This window comes from Ursus maritimus, unplaced genomic scaffold (assembly GCF_017311325.1).
Source record: "Ursus maritimus isolate PB19 unplaced genomic scaffold, ASM1731132v1 scaffold_10, whole genome shotgun sequence".
Classification (NCBI taxonomy): domain Eukaryota; kingdom Metazoa; phylum Chordata; class Mammalia; order Carnivora; family Ursidae; genus Ursus; species Ursus maritimus.
The window spans coordinates 78808005-78822737 of record NW_024423344.1 but is presented as its reverse complement, the minus strand read 5'-3'; the positions used below and the strand labels follow the sequence as shown (position 1 = coordinate 78822737).

At 58.6% G+C, this 14733-nt stretch overlaps 1 protein-coding gene across 1 annotated transcript in view; it reads right to left on the bottom strand.

Moving 5' to 3' along the window:
• MCF2L (MCF.2 cell line derived transforming sequence like) overlaps positions 1–14733 on the bottom strand; it is a 140944-nt gene that overhangs the window by 33703 nt on the left and 92508 nt on the right. Inside the window, exon 5 of the mRNA XM_040624767.1 lies at positions 4178–4268. Coding sequence (XP_040480701.1) covers positions 4178–4268 — 91 coding nt within the window. The remainder of the gene's footprint in view (positions 1–4177; positions 4269–14733) is intronic.

Here is a 14733-nt window from a genome sequence, read left to right as displayed (position 1 = left end):
AGTGTGACGGCCATACAAAGCCATCTGGAGACAGAGTGAAGTGGTTTCTGGATAAACATCCTAGAGGCTCCTGTGCGTCCAGTGTCGCCTCCACCGGGAAGCCCTCCTGGTGCTCACACTGCTCCTGTCTTCACCTCCATCGGTGCTCGGCACTTTGTGCTTAGACTCTAGTAAGTGGCACATGGTAGGAGCTCACTCCCTTGTTTAATGCAAGGTTATTTTGCCACGTGTAGAATATTTACCAGACGACCTAAAGACCCTGCACCCCGGGACACTTCACGTTGCACCTTTTCTGCACACACGGATGGCACTGGCCTCACAGGCAGAAACCACAGTCCTGCCCCATGTGACTGAAAGTGCCTTCAGCTGGAACCTTCTTCAGCAGCGTGCTCTGGGACACGGATGGGCTTGAATCAGGCTAGCTCAAGACGGAAGTCCGTATACTCCATTACGAATGCCCATATACTCACACGCACGCTCGCACGCACAGGCGCAGGGCAGGTGGGCTAAAATGGGAAACGGAGCCCCAGGGGAGCATGCTTGGGTGTTTTCCAAAAGACACCTTCGTCCGCGGACGGTGCAGACTGAGCCAGCGCATCCTCGGCCCTGGGTCTCCCTGTTTGCCCCCCTGTCCGCCGGCTGTGACCACAACTGTGATAGACGAGCGTGCCCATCGCCCCCGACACCCCCACAGAGCTGACGCAGGAGACAGGGCAAACCTGATTTTAGGGACTCTGGACTTTGGCTCCTTATTTTTCTATTCCAAGCCAAGCTGAAGGCTTCCAGACGGAAACAACACCTCGCAACGAGCAAGGCTCTGCTCAGGAGCTGGCACGCATGGTGGCTCAAAATAGCCCCAAATGATAGGCTGTTATCACATGCCGCGTCGCACTCGGGCGGCCAAACGCATCTGGAGATGCAGGCAGCCTCCGTACCAGTTTGCAGCAAACTGTGGCCCAGGCGCTCGGGGGGACCGTCCAGGGGGCAGCGCATAGAAACCCTGTCAAGGGTGCTGGCCGGGCTGGCGTTAGCTCGTGGCTTCCCCAGAGCCTCCCAGATGGAAGCACAGGCCCACCGAAGCTGGAGGTCCAGGTTCACAGCCCCGGCTGGCAGCGCCAGTGGGTTGACTCTGTCCCCACCCTGCTCTCCTGCATGGGGACAAGCGTGCCAGCTCCGTCTCCCACCTCCTGTCCCCACCGCGGAGCCATGGTGGAGGTCCCACCCCCACACCCTGGCTCAGAGATGGACACACGCAGGGCAATGGGCCTGGCTCGCAGCCTCCCGACCTCCTGCAGGCCCCCTCGGCGCTGCCTCCAGCACCCCCTGTGTGTTTGCAGCTCTGCTCACAACCCATGTCACAGCATCTGTCAGCTGTCTGCACCCCACTTGGGTGCACACTTTTGCTCATTTCCCGCTTGTATCTCCAACACCCCAATCCCGCACAGTGCCGGGCACATAGCAGACTCTCAATAAACGTGCTCAAAGTACGAGCAGATGTTTGGGCATTCGTGGGGCCAGTGAATTCATGTAATAAAAAGAACTGGAGTTAAAGACAAGTTTTGACAACTATGCTGGGAAAACGTTAACTTCTGGGGTTTCTAAACCAGTACTGGGGAACCCCAAGACTTATGGGAAAAAAGAAATTCTAAAAACTTTTATTTTTATGGTGTACAAATTTGTGCAAAAATATTAAAACTCAAACACCAACTTTTCAGTTTTGATTTTCACAAAACGAAGGTTCAAAGATGAGCCAGCATGCTTTAGAAATCTACCTGGTCGTGAAGTCAAGGACACAGGAAACCAGGATGGCTCTTGGCAGGTAGGGGCTCTGCACTCCTGGCCCAGGTCTGCTCCGGGCCACATGGCTCAATGGCAGTGGGCACCCACAGGCCACTTCAGTTCTTAAAAATAATTTGTCTTTCTTAAAAAACTATCCCGTATTTGGGGACACTCCTGTGTCTAACCAGGTGACAGACGGCCTCGAGAGACAGTCACGGAGAACCTATCTCGTCTGGGGCCTGGGCGGGGTGCCTGCCCCACGAAGATGGGCTGGACTTCCAGGAACCCGTGACGCGTGGCAGGCGTGGCCGTGCCTTCCAGGGCAGGAGGCCGTGTGGAGCACTGTGCCGTGGGAGGCTGGGAGGACGGAGGAGAAAGAGGAGCGGAGGCTGCCTGCCGTGCTGGGACGAGGGCCCTCCGGGGACAAGCGTGGGTGCAGGGGGACAGGAAGGCAGTTTCTGGCACGGAGGAGATGCCCGTGACCGCCTCAGCAAAGAGCCTGATGCCTGAGACCGCCACATCATGACGCGCTTGAACGTGCGTTAGGTCAGGGCTGGATAAACGGAGAAGATCTGGAGAGATGATTTACCGTTGAAAAGCGTTATTGTAACAGTGTTCCCTTCTGAAACGATGACACCCTTGACAGGGAAGGTCTTGGTATTCAACCCAGGACCAACGTACTGACTTGAGAAATACTTTTCTTAAGCCTATTGTGTATCTGACTGGGTTTCTTACAATTTAATTCTTAACTTGGCTGCCCTGTGACATCACATATGCAAACTTCCTTTAAAATCTAAAATAATGAAATGGACACATTGGCTGTTAACTGCTGATGACATATCACAAGGGTTTTGTAGGCTTCACAGGATTTTAAAACAAAATCTAATTTTATAACAAGTCTATTTCTCTTGAAACATTTCAAAATGTTTTCATTTGTTTCATAAATGATGGCACGGAAGTGTGTGGGGGTGGGGACGGGGAGCGGGACACCCTTGGGGGGATGGGGGGGAGACACGCGTGGGGGGTGGGGACTAGGGGGAGGAACATGTGTGGGGGTGGGGACGAGGAGCGGGACACGCTTGTGCGCGGTGAGATGGGGGACAGCGTGTGGTGGGGGAATGTGAGGACATGCATGTGCGGGGTGAGGATGGGGACACGCGTGTAGGGGGTGGGGACAAAGGGAGGGACATGTGTGGGGGTGGGGACGAGGAGCGGGACACGCTTGTGCGGGGTGAGGATGGGGACACGCGTGTAGGGGGTGGGGACGAAGGGAGGGACATGTGTGGGGGTGGGGACGGGGAGCAGGACATGTGTGTGGGGGGTGGGGACGGGGAGAGGGACGTGTCCTGGGTGGTACAGGGAGACATTTTTTCAGTAAGAAAAAGGCGGGATCCCGAAGCCCGGGGTCAGGTTTGCAGGGAAGCCCTGCAGGTGTAAGAACAGACACCAAGGCCCTAATTGCCGTCAGGATGTGGAGTGAGGCAATCTGCGGGAAGGGAGTGGGTCTTCCATTCCACCCAGAACAGAGCCAGCTGCCTCTCAGGTCAGCAGCCAAGACAGTTTGAATGCAAGACCCAGAGGCAGAGGTTAGGAGGATTTTACTCCGTCGGGGGTTAGGGGTTTAGGAACTGCCTGGGAGCAGCAGAGCCGTCCCCGCCAACAACCCCGGCTCTGGCGCTCCGGTCCCCTGCTGCCGAGAGCGAGCGTGGGGGACGCGCTCCACATGGAGCTCGTGGGCAGGGCAGAAGCTGCTGACTTCACTCTTCCCTCCCGAACTGTTCCTGCGGCTAAAAACAGCCACAGAGCAGCCGCCACAGCAGCCGCCCTTCTGCGCGAGAAAGCTGGCAACGGGGTCCCTGCTGCAGGCTCGGGTACAGGAAGGATGAGGTGTCTGGGTTGTTGGAACACTACAGGGTAACAGCCCTTTTGGAAAGGAAAACGTCAGTTAGGAAAAGCTGATCTTTCAGACTTGCAGGCTGAAGACTCTGTACGACACTGGACGTCCTGTTAACTCAGGACCTTGAGCTCGATTTAAGGATGAACACACGTCCAGTCCTTAGAATTGCCCATACTGTATGGTCAGAACAAACCCGCTGGTGGAGCTGTTGTAAATGATAACAAGCCCCCTAAGAGTGAGCCCATCTGAGAACACACACACGTGTGCACACACACACACACGTGTGCACACACACGCTCCAGCGGCTCAAGCAGCCCCGGGGGGACGTGGGCTCCCAGGTGACCCCTGGCCCTGCCTCAGGCCGCTGGGGCTGGTGCAGCGTGGACTAGTAGGACACAAGCTGCCGCCAGGCAGACGCGTGGCTAGGACAGAAACAGTACCGTCACCCGGCCCCGGGGATGAGCAGAGGCAGGTGTCCCAGAGCCCGGCACCAACACTTACTGCTATTCGCAGGATCGATGCCTTCACCGAGGTCCATTTGTCCTGCCTCCGGTCTATGACCAGGATGAATCCGATGCCAGCATCCTGTAAGCTGAAACGAGCAGAGAGAGCTGCAGTTAGCGTGTGCAGCAGACTCAGGGCTTTCGCGAAGCGCCGAGAAAACCTTACATGGAGAGATTGCTCCTAGAATCCTGGGGCGGCTTCCGCACTGCACGGTAAAATGCATGCCAAGTAAGTGTCTGAGCAGACTGCAGCATTTCCACGAGCCTTGTCCACGCAACTTCCAGAACGTGCTCTTATCTAAAGATGGACAGATGCCTCCCATATGCTGCTCACACTCCCAGCCCCACGCCGGCCGTCTCACAGCACAAAGACCCCAGCAGACCCCCTCCTGGAGCTCCGTCACCTCTGCTCCACCCTAAGAGCCAATCATTTTTCTTTCCGGGTTGACCAGCTGGCTAAGCCCCCAAAACAAGTTTAATGATCCGTACATCACATCAGTCCTGGCCCGTGAGGTCCCTGCGTGTGTCCCCGTTATATAATCACTCTTGATGGCATGGCTACACTTTCGGGAGAAGATCCCCGAGGCATCCGCAGGCTCACAAGCATCTGTTGGGAACGGGAGGCAAGAAATGGCTCCTTCTAACAGCAACATCTGTGGTAGAGAGAATGCTGAGTCGCCGTGAAATGACAAGTCCGTCCTGCCTCAGCCCAACGCACGAGCCTGAGTCACCGCGGAGAACAGGGAGGTCCGCTTCCGCTGGGTAACTTCACTCCAAGCCAATGGTGCAGCGCCAGCCGCCACCGCCCGCCCATCCCCGCGGAGGGAAGATGGGCACGCCCAGGGGCTGGCTCGAATTGCCAATTCCCCAGTCTGTGAACGCATGTGAGGAAGCCACTTCTGGGTTTAAAGGAAAATCAGAATCCCACGGAGCACACGGGAAGATGCAGTCCGGAAAGGCTCTGCTGCCTGCACGATCACATAACAAGCCAGGGCGTCCACGTGTCCTTACTGAGGTGTCGGGGGCCACGGCGATGCACCGAGCAGCGTGCTGCCGGCTCCGTGGGCTCCCCCACGTCCAGCTGGCTACAGCTGCCTGGCTCAGTAGCGGCAGAGGCCTTGCAGGTAAATGCACAGACACCGCTTTCATCCGGAGCAGCCTTTCCGCGTGGAGACGAGAGCCCCCGCGTGCACACACGGCGAGAAGCCACGACCGCGTTTCACAGCTGCGTGGGGCGCCCCCCGCACAACTGTCTTCGGAGCTGGCTTAGCCCTCTTGCAGGGAAGGTCTGTTTGTCACTTGAGCGTCAGGGCCGGGAGCCAGGGCTCCACGGCGGTCTTGCTCCCCGCGCGGTGCCAGCCCGCTCGTCTGCTTCAGGCTGCGCAGGCCGGCGAGGAAGCTGCGAGGCGAGGGAAACGCCAGATCCCGGGCTCCATCCTGGGCCGGCCGCGGGAGCCCAGGGAGCCACGGCAGGGAGGACAGGAAAGAGCATCTCCGGGCGAGCTCCGCCCACAACAGGTGCTCTGCTGAGCCTCCCCCTCCCAACCAACCAGCCACCCACCCTTGTTGGAGGGGCTCTCACAGCCTCAGATGCGCTGAGCAGAGACTCACCTGGGCTCTCACCCTTCCTGACGTGGAAGAGAATGGAGGGCCCAGAGACGCTCGTTTCCACTGTGCACACCATGAACCACCAGCCCAAGAGAATGCACCCCCTTCTCTGGGAGAAGCAGTGCCAACGAGGCTGGGACGGGAGAGGGCTCGGGGCGGCTCCTCAGCGCACCACGGAGCATCTCGACTTCCTTTCCTCCAAAACGGGCACCCAAACAGTGCCCCCTCTTGGGGCCGCTGGGAGGGTTAATGGGCCGTTCCTGTAAACCCACCACGTGCTCGAGCACTGTGGATTCTCACTCGCTGCCCGACTCCGTGTCTCTCCTCTGTGGAGAAGAAGGTCCGACTCCGTGAACAAGGCATGATCCCTGCCTCCCCTTCTTGCTAAACCGGAGCTTTGATCCTGGTGGGGACTGCCTGTCGTCTGTGACGGGCAGGTCCCCTTCGTCATTCCACATCAGACCTCGGAACGCCACACCTCGTTTGAGCTCCCGAACCCAGAACATTCTCTCCCGTGGCCCAAACGCACCCATTTTCTGCCACAGAGCTCACCACGCTGGGCCCCATGCCGAGCCCCATGCCCTTAGCAGAGTGTTTGCGCTTATGCAACGCACGGCCACGTGGCAGGGCAGCCCCAGGGCCTCAGCCCCACTCCCCCACGTTGCTTCCACACTGCCACTGTCGTAATCGGAAGACCAGCCTCACAAACAGGCATTGATCAAAATACAGCAAGAAACCCGCCACCAACAGCCCAAATTCAAAAAAACAAATAAAATTACAGGTGAAATACAAGAGAGGGGGTAGTGCCTGGGGGGCTCAGTCAGTTAACTGTCTGACTCTTGGTTTCAGCTCAGATCTTGATTTCAGGGTCGTGAGTTCAAGCCCTAAAAAACGAACACACACACACACACACACACACACACACACACACACACACAGTGTGTTACATTAACTTGTCCCCCAGGCCAGGCAGGGACCCTCTTGTCCCTCTTGTGCTTCGGGACTGCCAAGGGCAGATCTACTTCTTTTAATCCTCTTGATGGTCCCCTGAGGTAGGGACCACTATCTCTCCAGCCCAGAGCCGAGCAATGGAGGCTCAGAGAGGTTGAGTCACTTGCCTAAAGTCTCACAGCAGATGAGCACAGATGGGGTGAACCCCGTGGTCTGGCTCTGGGTGCTGTTGGTCACCTGCAAGCCACCTCCCAGGCCAAGTCTACCCTGTGGAACAGAGCAGCCCCCTCCTCCCTCCCATCCCCAGGCATACGTCCAGGGGACAGGGCGGCTCACGCTTCGATCTCTGAGAAGCCACCCCCCAGGGAGCTCGGTGCTCCAGGCCTTGGGCTGGTGGTGCTGAAGGGGGCGGCCGTGGGGGAAGCTGGCAGCCACAAGGAAGTGTTCCTAGTGTGCAGGACACACACAGCCCAGCGGACGCACAGACACCTGCCTCCAGCCCCTAAAGAGTCGGTGAGGCTGGTGAGCTCACTTCTGGCCCCAATAATCAAAAGAGGCACAGAGCTCTTGCAAAGTCTGTTTCTGGGACTCGGCCACACTGGTGCCCTCTCCCACACCTGGGTGGCCTTGGTGGCCCAGGCCCACAGCCCTGTCATGTGGGTGCACCCTCCCCATCCCCGGGCGGGAGCAGGGAGCAGCGTGAGAACAGTCTGGAAGCAAGGGCGGGGCGGTCCCCTGATGGTGACGTCTGCGGTCAGCTGCATCCCATTTGTCCTGCTCCTGGCTTAGCTGCATCTCGTTGCCCAGACCCGGCAGGGAGTGTGGGACTCGCCTGTTTACGCCAGGTCGTCACAGAGCCGGGCAGGTGGAGTCACAAATGGAAGCCAGGATCACAGGGCGAGAAAGCCTCAGCAGAGAGTGGCCGTGTTGGGCCAGCAGAGGGACGGAGCACCCCTACAGGTCACAGCCTGCTGCTTCTCAAACGGCAGCGTGCACACAGGACTCCTAGGCTGCTATGTACGCAGACCTGGGTGCAGGAGGCCTCAGTGGGGCCACCTTTCTAACGAGATCCTGAACGCTCCTGCTGGTCCGGGGCCACACCTGCGTGGCCAGTCCTGCGGATGAGCCCTGAGGGCTTTCTATGACATAGAGATGCCGGCCCTGATCCAGCTTCTGTCCTAGGAGAGCCCGGAGCAGGTCCGGACACTGGGGGATGGGGGGCTGCTGCTGGACCTGGGGCCTGGGTGGGGTCAGCAGGCAAGTGGTGTGGGGGGGTGGGCATCATGCTAGCAGGAGGGGGTAGAGGGGAGCACTCAGGTGGGGGCTGGCAGGGTGCACACGGTGACATCTAGAGGAAAGGCCGTTAAGAAGAAGTCTTGGGGCACCAGGACTTCCGGGAGCAGCAGAGGGCTGGGTGGGGTCCCGTCGACGCCCCTTCCACCCCGTGGCTGGTCCCCTTCCGTGGCTTGCACAGGGCGGCGGGGCTCTCAGGAGACAACTTGGGGGGCAGCTTCCCACAGCAGCTTGCAACCCACGCTGGCCACACGCATGGTTTGGGCACGTGGGGTGCCCGTCACAGGAACCTACAAAAGCCCATCACCAGGATTAAGGATGCTTTCTGACCAATGGTGCCCTCTTGCGGTCGGAAGTGAAGGCTGCCTGAGACCCAGGCAGGCCCGGGGTGCCGCACCAGGAATGTGGGGGACAGGCCAACTTCACAGGCTGCGCTAGTGGGCAAGTCTAGGAACCCCCCACCCTCTCTCCTCCCTAGGCATGGCCACGGGGTCCCAGCCACCTGCCGGGAGGGGATGTTTGGGAATCCTCCTTGCCCGGCTTTCTGAGGGGGTCAGAGCAGGGGAGCAAGTCCTGGTGCTTTTCTGGTCTTCTAGAAGCCGGGATGATGGGCCGGTCCTAAGAAAGCCCTGCTTCACGCAAACCCATCAATATTGGGACATCTGTCTTCCCATGAGCTCAGTCCAGACTTCAAGCACCATAGGGAGGGGAGCCTGGAGTTGTCCCCTGGACTCAAGGGAGGCTGTGGGCTGCACCTGCTTCCCTGCTGGGCACTCTGCATGCTTCCTGAGCCCCGGCCCCACTGGGAGAGCCCTCGCTGCCCCCCTAGCCAGAGCGTCACCCAAGGGTGCTTGACCCAGTTGTTTGAAGTTAGTGGGTGTGGGGGGAGGGGCGCATCGGGCTTGTTCCACACCGCCTCCTTCCCTGGGCAGACAAGCGGCTTCTTAGGAAAACAGCTGGCATTAAGCTGATGGTTTTGGACAAACCACGGGCTCACCTTTCTTGCTTCCTTTTAAACTGGGAATTAGTGACCCCACTGCTTGGAAGGGCTGGGACAGGATCACGTGACCCTCTCACTGGGCAGACCCAGAGGTGGGCCTTTCTGGGGCTCCGTAGCTAGGCTGGGGTACACCGGGAAGGACCCCTGTGACCCCAAGCTGCCTCTGTCCTTGTGTGCGTGAGGGAGAGCGTTTGGTCACATGCCATCTCTGGCGGCCGCTGTGGGTCGTTTGATGCCTCTCCTGGAACCTCTGATCTGACGCTGACTGACCACACACCACTCACGTGTGCCTCCTGCCCGTGTCCTGCCGTGTCTGGTCCCCCACCCGGCTCTCAGGTAGACACGGGGCTCCTGAACACGTCAGCCCCCCTCCAGTGCCAGCCCAGCTACAGGGGCCTTGAGTTCACCTCTGCCCTGCACTGGAGGCAGGGGCCACTGCTCCCCTCCCCACACCCCTCCAGCCCGCCGAGGGTCCCTGTCTCCTGCACCCAGTGCTGAGGACCTGAGGGTCCGCTGATCTGCACCAGTCCCTCACCTGCCAGGGCTCATTCCCTGCTCCCATGTCCACACTCACACACCATCCACGGCCCCTCACCAATCCCACTGGCTTGCAACTTTCCTTCCACCAGCAGCAAAACGGTCTCCTTAACCGTGGCAACAAATCCCTTTACAGAAGTTAAACTTTTGCCTCGGAAAGATTGATATGCAGACGGACACAGTCAGGTGTGTCCTGACTGACCTGCAGCAACCAGCCCAGAAAACCAGCCCACAGACAGCCAGGCTGCCATCAAGAAGTCACCCCTGCAGGAAGGTCACTGCTGTCTCTAGCAGCAATCCTGGAAGCCAGACACCACCTCCCCCCCGCCCCAGGCCACCTGCCCCCGATGGCCGGGATGTGGTCAGTCACCGCCACTTCCCCAACTCTTGTCCTGAGTCCTGGGGCCAACCAGAGAAAGCCCAAGGTGCTTGCCTGACCATCCCACAGGTCCCGCTTCTGGTTAGCTATTCCGGTGTCCCGGCCAGCGCCTACGTCAGCCCCCGAGCTGTCCCCGGCCGGTGCCTATGTCAGGGCCCCCCCACCCCAGAGCCATCCCAGCCAGTGCCTAGACCAGGGCCCCCAACCCTGAACCGTCCCCGGCCAGAGCTCATGTCAGCCCCCCTCCCCCCACCAGCCGTCCCTGTGCCGCCCTGAGCTCTCCCCGCCCCACCTGCCTGAGTCTCTGCCACACGCACGTGTCCGTGGCCTGGCCAACGCCCTGCTGCCGGGAGCTCTGATTCCACAGCCTCTGCTGTTCTCACCTGGGGGACTGCACATGTCTCCACCCGTCTAACTCAGAATAGATGCGTATGTATCAATCAGTGCCTCCAAAATGCGGTTGTGGTCATCTGGGCCCCAGGGTCAGGGTGCCCATGGGTGAGCATCGGGACACGCAGCTTCCCGGGCCTGTGAAGCCACGGTCTCCCCACCTTGGAGCGGAGGGCTCCTGAGGCCCTGGAGTATCACCCCAGACCTGCACCGTCCAGTCTGCTGGGGGTGCGGCAGCCGCTCCCCAGGGCAGGACCCCGGGCCTCAGGACGGATGTGGTCTGAGGGTCCCACACCACTAAGTCAGGTCTGTATCTCTGAGCGATGTTTCCTGGAATGCAAACACTTAAAGGTCATAGCAAGCCAGGCGGCCTCATGGTCTGTGTGGAAAGAGAAGGTGAAGGGTTTAAGGAGAGACAGCAGCCAGGCGGGGTGTTCAGAGCACCCACAGCTCCCGCTGGGCCTGGGGCTCACGGCCCATAGCTGGAGAAGGGCGAGAAGGGACCACGGCTACACTGGATGCCTCACCAGCGTCAGGGCTGGGGTGACAGTGAGCATTTCCGAGCCCAGGAGGCTGGCTCAGTGCAGGCACCGCAGGAGACAAGGCCGGTGGCGGTGGGCAGGCCTGGCAGGAGGCGGAGTCACAGGCTGGCACGTGTCCAGGACAGCTGTCAGGCACGGCACAGCCCTCCGTGGCAGGGCCCCAGGGTCCCTGAAGGCTGGGCCAGCCTGGGGGCCAGGCAGGTGTCTGGGTGTGGGCGGCAGGGCGGGAGCCCGGCCTCAGGCAGGAGCTGCCCCTCCCAGGCCTCACTGAACCACAGCAAGGCCTCTCTCTCTCTCCCCGTCACCCTACGGTCAGACACCAGTCTACAGATGTTAGCAGATGTCGAGAGACCTTGTCTTCCTCTGTAAGGAGATGTCGTGGGCACCTTTCTCTGCCCGTGTGACTCAGGGGCCCAGGTCTGAACACTGAGAACGTGATCGATCCCCTGAGCTCTGCATCCTGAACTTCCGGGCTGTTTTGTCTCTCTTCTTAGGATTCAAAAACTTGCCCTGTTATACCATTTTTGCAACATGTTTATCTAATACTGGTCAGTGTTTCATCCCAGAATGCAAAACAGAGAAAAAAACTCCAAGCGCCTTTTAAAAACCCTCCCGCACATGGTAACCTATCTGTTCCGAGTCACACGGGCTCCCGTCAGGGCTGCTGAGCCGCAGGGGGGCGTCGCGTGAGCTGCAGGTATGCGGGCGCCGGTCACAAAGCAGTGACGTCACCTCTCCTTCACAGAGGAAGGAACAGCCCATTTCAAAAACCCCGCAGGAATTTCTCTGAAGAGCCTGAAACCTGGCATTTTTATGTTCTTTATATTCCAGCCCCCTCCCCCCATATCAATTTGTTTTTGACAAAAACAAACACAGAAAACCCAACTATGATATCAGTGAGTCACCCTGAATGTACCTGGAACGTAACTTGTGACGTGGGGCGGGAGCTGGAACACGCACGGGCCGCCAGCAGCTCCGCCGTCCTGGTTTACGCGAGCCCACACAGCGCGTGAGGGAGCCGGGCATTCTATCTATTTTCAGAGGCCGATTTCTAACCCAGCTCAGAAACATCGCTTCCTCCACCAACCGACGGATCAGCAGTGCGGTCTGTCCACATGGGCGCACCACAGACGGAGCTGGTGGGCGGGCCAGACACAGAAGGACACGCCCCGTAGGATCCCGCTTCCGTGCGGCTCCTGGAGTGTCGGATTCACGGTGTTGAACAGGACGGTATCACTTCGGGGAGCAAGAAGGTTCTAGAGACGCGTTGCACAACAACGGGAACATACTTAGCACTGCTGGCCGGTGCACGGAGAGATGGTTATGGTGGTAAGCTGTATGTTACGAATATCTACCATCATCTTTTTAATCGCTATTTAAAAAATCCTAAAAACCACATAAATCTCTTAAATACATTATAAAAAGGGGGGGCGCATACTGTCAGCCAGTTCTTTGCAATCATGGAGTGAACTGCTCCCCAGGGCCATAAGGTACCACCCTGGGAAGTCAGACGCATGCAGAGAACCTTCCGGAATCTCATTACCTGCCTCAGGCTCATGCTGCAGGCCTGGAACACAGCGGTCCAGGACCTGGGCCCTCTTCTTCCTTTCGCTGCTCGCAGCCCAGACTTTATCTACCCTGCGTCTGCCTCAGGCATCTCCTCTCCACCTGCAGCTGAAACCTGAGGGCCGCCTGTCCCCTGCGCCCCCTCCAGCCCTGTGGGGCAGACGTGCTGCAGGATGACAGCGGCCAAGGAGGGCTTCCCAACCCGCAGCCCATGCCTCAGCGTGGCTCCCTCCCAGCAAAACGTCTTTATTTCCAAGTAGGGCAAGAGCCGTGGTCTCCGCTCTTGGGCAGGAGCCAGCATACTAATCTCCTGCCCTTTTCTTCATAAATCAGGACGTGGCCGCTAGTGACCTGATCCCCTGTCATGGACGGAACCGGTCCACATCTGAGCTGCCCAGCGTGGCCACATGTGAACAAAAATATGGGGAGCATGACCAACTCCTGAATTTTCCCCTTCAGTCAGTTTTCATTTTTAAGTGTAAATGGCCACACGTGGCTATGGATATCACACCAGGTGGCAGTGACAGAGAAGGGTCATCACAACAAAGAAGGGGGCTGCAGGGGACGGGCAGGAGCAGCGCATGGCCAGGAAGACAGAGAGACAGTGTGGAGGAGGCCAGCGCGGTGGGCTGTGGTCACTGAGCTCCCAGAGCTTCAGGCCACGTGGGATGACGGGCTGAACAAAGTCGTGGACAGCAAAACCCTTTTACTTGCTAGTCACGGAGCTGGGGGAAGGCCCTCCCCACCGTGGCGTCTGAGAGGCGTGACACACGGCCCACCCCCAGGCGTTCCATCTCAGAACCCAGAACCAGCTACACCCTGGACAGAGGCCTCTGAAGGGAGACGGGAGCACAGGCGAAGTCGTGTTCAGCGGGCAGGTTTGATGTGATTCAGCTACTAACGGCACGGGCTCCCCGGGGCTGCCCGGAAGGGTCCCCGTGACACGCTCTGGAGAGGAGCGGGGCCGTGCCGGGCGCGCCGTGCCTCCCAGCGTGGAGACGCGTGCGCCTGGATGCAACGAGGTTTCGACCGTACCAAACTCTGACCTACGTGGGGACGGAGGCCGGCGGTAGGTGGGACTTCCACTTCTCACGTGCACAGTGTGAACTGTTCAGTACATACCTACACACGCACACTATCCGTCTACACTCAGACGTCACGGCAAATCCAACCGGAAATCACACTGGCAGCAGGAAATAAGGTGCTTCCTGGGCACCTGCTTCTCCACTTCATCTCAGTGCACGCAAACCGTGTGCGGGCGCATGTCCGTGCCAGCATGTGCACACATGTGCGCATGCATGTGCGCACGCGTGCGTGTACTTGCATGTTTGTGCACACACGTGTGGGAGGGCTATATGTGCCCAGCACAGAGGCCAGCTGGGGCACAGGATCTCTCTCTCCCTAGCAGCTAGGAGATTTGAACCAGCCAAGGAAAGTCAAAGTCATTGTCAGCTTCAATGAACTCCAGAAGCTCCTGAATTATGATTTAATTGTGCTGAGGAGAGACCGTGGAGGAAAGTGATCTTCCAAACACTGGGAGGTTCCTGTGTGGAAGGGCAAGTCCAGGGCTGCTAAATCGGTTTTTCAAAGAGAAGTCCGAAATCTCTCAATGTTGGCAATTCTATGCACATGTGACTCTGCATAAGTGTGCGTGTGTGTGCGAGCGTGTGTGTGCATGTGCACGCGTGAGTGTGTGCATATGTGTGTGAGTGTGCATGTGCACGTGTGAGCATGTGCATATATGTGTGTGCATGTGCACGTGTGAGCGTGTGCATATGTGCACATGTGAGTGTGCATGTGTGTGCATGTGCACATGTGAGCGTGTGCATATGTGTGACTGTGCATGTGCACGTGTGAGCGTGTGCATATGTGCACGTGTGAGTGTGCATGCGTGTGTGTGCATGTGCACGTGTGAGCGTGTGCATATATGTGCGAGTGTGCATGTGCACGTGTGAGCGTGTGCATATGTGCACGTGTGTGCATGCGTGTGCACGTGTGTGCATGCGCAGGGTGAGCATGTGCATATATGTGTGAGTGTGCATGTGCACGTGTGAGCATGTGCATATATGTGTGTGCATGTGCACGTGTGAGCGTGTGCATATGTGCACGTGTGAGTGTGCATGCGTGCGTGCGTGTGTGCACGTGCAAGTGTGCATGTGTACGTGTGAGCGCGTGCATATGTGTGCGCGTGAGTGCGTGTGTGCACGTGTGCGTGTGCACGTGTGAGTGTGCATGTGCGAGCGTGTGCATATGTGCGTGCGTGAGTGTGCGTGTGTGTGTGCACGTGT